Below are 4,977 nucleotides of genomic sequence, written 5' to 3'. Positions count from 1 at the left end.
AAGTCAAGGAGGGAGTGACCACCTGTGTTCTATTTACACATCAACAGCAGGTGCTTATACTTACCACAGGTGTTAACACAGTGTGCTGTGGGATGTCCTGCTACCAGAGTTAACACTTGCTCACTGTGCTGGGCTGATGTAATCATGCTGAGGTATTTAAGGGCTGGGAAGACTGGAAAGAGACACTTCATCCTGGACCACCCTGGTGGCTCTCCTGCCTCCTTCACTCCTCCACTAAGACCAAGGTTGGTCCTGAGATCCTCCAGAGAGCTAGTCCGGACACTACCTTTTGGCACCCAACGTGGGCCTCTGGAAAGCGTAGTATATTTTGTTACCCCACTTTGGGGGCTCAAGAAAGCACACTGTGTTTGGTGCCCAAGTGAGGCCTTAGACTCAGCAGCTCAACTAACAGGATTGTCGAGTTCAGTCAAGAAGTCTCTGTGACTTGTAAAGACTCTGCTCATCCCCAGGCAGCAGATGGAGCCCAAGGAGGGTGTGACTTCTGGCTTTCCCATGGCCCCCATTCAGGAACCAGTGACCTTCTGGGACGTGGCTGTGGACTTCACCTGGGAGGAGTGGAGGATCCTGGAGCCTGCCCAGAGGGCCCTGCACAGGAACGTGATGCTGGAGAACTACCAGAACCTGCTCTCTGTGGGGATTCCTGTTTCCAGACTGGATCTGATCTCTGTGTTGAAGAAGCAAGAAGGAGCCTCGAGTCCAAAAAGCAGTGATTCCAGTGGATCTCATGAAGATTTCTTTACTGAAGACACTGGATTTGAAGTCAAGAATATAAACACGATGCAGAGCGTTTGCCTGAGAACATCCTCTGAGAAGAGGCTCCCAAAGGGCATGGCCTGGCATTGCAATATGAATGAAGCCCGGGAATATGATATGAATTTAGAAAAACAGAAGAGACCCTCCAGAGAAGTGACCATTCCCAGAAAGACTTTGAATAATGGGACTGTGCCTCAGGGTATGGCATCTGGAAAGAGCTTCAGCCTTGGGCCAATCTGTGTTGCACTGGGGAAGGAAGCCATGGAGAAAAGTCTAGATAAATATCAAACAGTTGGAAAGAGCTTGAGGGGTTTTTCGAGCCTAATTACATATAACACATTTTTTTTAGAGAAGGACTTTTCTAAGTACAGCAAAGGCAAGAAACCTTGCACGGATCACTCAGGATTATTTGGGTCTCATAGAATAGATTCTAGAGAAAATCTCCATGAACAGAATGAATATGGGAAAGTATTTAGAAGATCAAATCTTACTGAAAATCAGAGAAGTCCAGCAGGAGACAATCATGAGTATGGAAAAGGCAATTTCCACAAAGGAAGCTTGACTGAACTTAAGAAAAATCATGCTGAATTGAAATCCTTTAAATGTGATGAATGTGGTAAAGCCTGTAGTAGGAGGGAACACCTCATTGCACATCAGAGAACTCATACTGGTGAGAAACCTTTTATTTGTAATGAATGTGGAAAAAGCTTCTTCTATAAGGGAAACCTGAAGGCTCATCATAAAATTCATATGGGGGGGAACCATCAGAGAACTCCTACTGCATGTAATATATGTGGGAAAGCCTTCACCACTCTGAGATACCTCCTTTGTCATCAAAGAATTCATACTGGAGAGAAACCCTTTGAATGTAAGGAATGTGGAAAAGCCTTCAGCCATCGAGGATCCCTTACAGTACATCAGAGAACCCACACTGGAGAGAAACCCTTTGTGTGTAAGGAATGTGGGAAAGGTTTTAGTCAGAGGCACAGTCTCACTATTCATCAGAGAGTTCATTCTGGGGACAAACCCTTTGTATGTAATGAATGTGGAAAAGGCTTCAACCAGAAACGATATCTCATTTGTCATGAAAGAATTCATACTGGAGAGAGACCCTTTGAATGTAACGAATGTGGAAAAGTCTTCAGCCATCGAGGATGCCTTACTGTACATGAGAGGACTCACACTGGAGAGAAACCCTTTGTGTGTAATGAGTGTGGAAAAGGCTTTAGTAGGAGGTGTATCCTTATTACTCATCAGAAAATTCATAGTGGAGAAAAACCCTTTGAATGTAAGGAATGTGGAAAAGCCTTCAGCCAGAAAGGATGCCTTACTATACATGAGAGAATTCACACTGGAGAGAAACCTTTTGTATGTAATGAGTGTGAGAAAGGCTTTAGTAGGAGGTCTAGTCTCATTACTCACCAGAAAATTCATACTAAAGAGAAACAGAATTTGTTGAAATAGAGAGATTTCAAACATGAACTACTCCTTCACTGTCAACAGAGAATTCATATGATTCTGGCAAGTCAGTAGGAGAAACAACTATCTTTTCTAAAATAATTCATTGTGGCTCTTTTTGGTTAACATGCCACCTGTACTTCTCAACCTGGGCCTTTTTCTTCCCCTCCAAATCCAATCCATGAAAAAACTGACATTGTATGTATTGTTTCACACTGAGTCCACCATACTTGTAAAGAAGAGGGGATGGAGTACCATGATCTTCCCTCAGAATTTGATTTGGTTTTTATAAGTTCTTTAGTCTGATTTATAATGTATTGATGTATTTCAAAAGTGTAATTGATGTATGTAATATATTGAGGTACTTAATGTATTGATATATTTAAGGTATTGATGTACTTAATAAATGATATTCTATTTATCATTTTTAAAAAATTATTTTAGTATATGGTTTTTGAGCAATAATTTATCCTTTTGGTGCCTGCTTTAGTTGTATGCCAGAAATTTTGGAATATTGACTCACTTTTACCATTGTCTTTGAAGCTGTTCCTGTTTCTACAATCTGTCCCTTGACTGACATATTTAACATTTCACTATTTCAGTTACCATTTAAAACTAACTTTTGCAGTGCTATCTGAATTGATTATTATTTAAGTTATATTATCATCTGTAAAGGAAGACATTAGCATTTATCATATATATATTTAATTCCCTTTTAAAAAATAAACTCATCGATGTAGCATTGGCTGCCATCATGCCCCAAGTATTTTTTGTCTTGGGCCCCTCATCCCGTTTCCTTGAATCATTCTACATTCTGATGTCCACTGGAAGCCTCTGTTGCATTTTGGACATGGGGTATTTATTGGGTCTTGTTTTCCCACCCTGTTTTCTCACTCTGTCTCTATGCCAACATTGAGCTTTCAGATGCCCTACTTTACCACACTGAAAGCATTGACAATTCTCTCTGGAAGTCCCTTGCCAAAAGGGATCCTGTCTTTTATGTTGGGATCTTGGGAAGTCTGCATCATAGCCTGGCTATAAAAGGCATTTGTGCCCACTGTGGCACAGCATCTTATGATCTCCACTAACGGAGCATCCTTGCGTAGTTCTAGTATAATTCTTCTACAAACCTCATTAGCATTTTCTTTAGCAAGTTGCCTTATCATAATGTCTGTTACTGCATTTGCACCATTAAATTTCTTTTATCCGCAGGCAGTGAGGTGGTGCAGTGGATAGAGCACCAGCCCCAAAGTCAGCAGGACCTGAGTTCAAATCTGCTGTCAGACACTTAATACTTCCTCCGTGTGTGATGCTGGCAAGTCACTTCATCCCAATTGCCTTAGCAAAAAAAAAAAAAAAAAAGACTTTTATGAGGTGGGATGTAAAAATTAGCCACATTTGAGAGGTTTGAAAAAGATGTGGAAAGCAAATTATTGAAAAGAAAAAATGGAGGGAAATTGTTTAAAATTGATGGGCATTTGATTTCCACAGTTATGAGAATTAAATAGAAGAAATGAAACAAATTAGAAAACGGAAACCCCCAAGGACATAAAGAAATAACCTAAAGTGGAGGCTATGTTCTACCAAAAGAATTCGAGCTCACTGGGGACAGGGACTGACTTTTATAATGAAAGCTGGTGGTCTGAGATTTGAAAAGAATCTTTTCTTCTTTGCCCTTAACCATCCTCTGATAACTTCCCCCTTGTAGAACATAAGCTCCAAGAGAACAGGGACTGGCTATGTAATTAGGGGTGGAGACACAGCCCATGTAACTTCTTTAAGATCCAATTAATGGGGAATCAGGGGTGGGACTCTTACTTCAGGATAGGACATAAAATGCTGCCTTTGGAATTTCAAAGGTGTTTCTACTCACCTAGTCACCCATTCTTGCAAGAATGTAAAATAATCTTTCTTGCATTCATTAGTGATTCAGTGGAGTTCTTGGTAAGCTATTTCATTTACTATAGAAGGAATTAAGGACCCTTCCAACTGACTAATTGCAAGTTATAGGCCAGCTTTACAGACAGTTGTTGTTTTCCTTACTTCCTAAAGTGTATCACCATATCAGGGAGGTGATACCATGACATGCAACAAAATTGGATTTAAGTAAGAAAGAGAGAGCTGTGCAAGGTCACCTGCCTCACTTTACCCTCTAGAGTCATCTGTGTCCAGTGGAAAGATAAAGATCAGGAGGACTGGAGATGAAATTGGGTGACATGGGAGGCCTTGGCCTTTTTAAGATAAATAATGGAGACAGCAACATAAAAAGGAAGTGATTCCTACATTCAGGGAGTTTCCAATCCAATGGAGGAGAAAATAATTTACACTGTGTATGTACCAAAGAAATTGATCCTGAAAAGGTGTAAACTAGGAGCTGGACAGAATCAGGAAGGATTAATGCAGATGAATTTTTTTTTTTATTTTTTAAAAAATCCACATTTATTAAAAACTGCAAGTTCCTAGCCAGATAATATAAAGCATTTTAAATTAATCATTTGTAAGTATATACACTATGTGTATAAGTAAACACTTGAAACTGTACAGATTTAAACAAATATTCATTTAGCAAATATCTGATCACTACCATTCAGCACTTTGAGAGGTGTTTTGAGTATTTCAGAAATGAAAAATTCAAAACACAAGAATGAGTGCTGCTAAACATTTTGACCCTTAAGAATACACCCTCTTCTGTACAAGTAATTAAATCAGTCATAGTACTACTATACAGCAATCATGCCCTCATTT

At 39.8% G+C, this 4,977-nt stretch overlaps 1 protein-coding gene across 1 annotated transcript; it reads left to right on the top strand.

Annotated features, from left to right (window-relative positions):
* Positions 1-282: 282 nt before the first annotated feature.
* Positions 283-2,962, top strand: LOC100913585 (zinc finger protein 260-like). Its single transcript, XM_031949070.1, has one exon. It carries the CDS (start codon positions 478-480, stop codon positions 2,236-2,238), a length of 1,761 nt encoding a protein of 586 aa, XP_031804930.1. The 5' UTR covers positions 283-477; the 3' UTR covers positions 2,239-2,962.
* The last annotated feature ends 2,015 nt before the right edge of the window (positions 2,963-4,977 follow it).

This window comes from Sarcophilus harrisii, chromosome 1 (genome assembly GCF_902635505.1).
Source record: "Sarcophilus harrisii chromosome 1, mSarHar1.11, whole genome shotgun sequence".
In the NCBI taxonomy this organism is placed as follows: Eukaryota; Metazoa; Chordata; class Mammalia; order Dasyuromorphia; family Dasyuridae; genus Sarcophilus; species Sarcophilus harrisii.
This window is presented reverse-complemented; position numbering and strand designations above follow the sequence as displayed.

Bases quoted from the DNA above. Each gene is read 5' to 3' on its own strand.
- LOC100913585 (XM_031949070.1), top strand. From the start codon at position 478: ATGGAGCCCAAGGAGGGTGTGACTTCTGGCTTTCCCATGGCCCCCATT.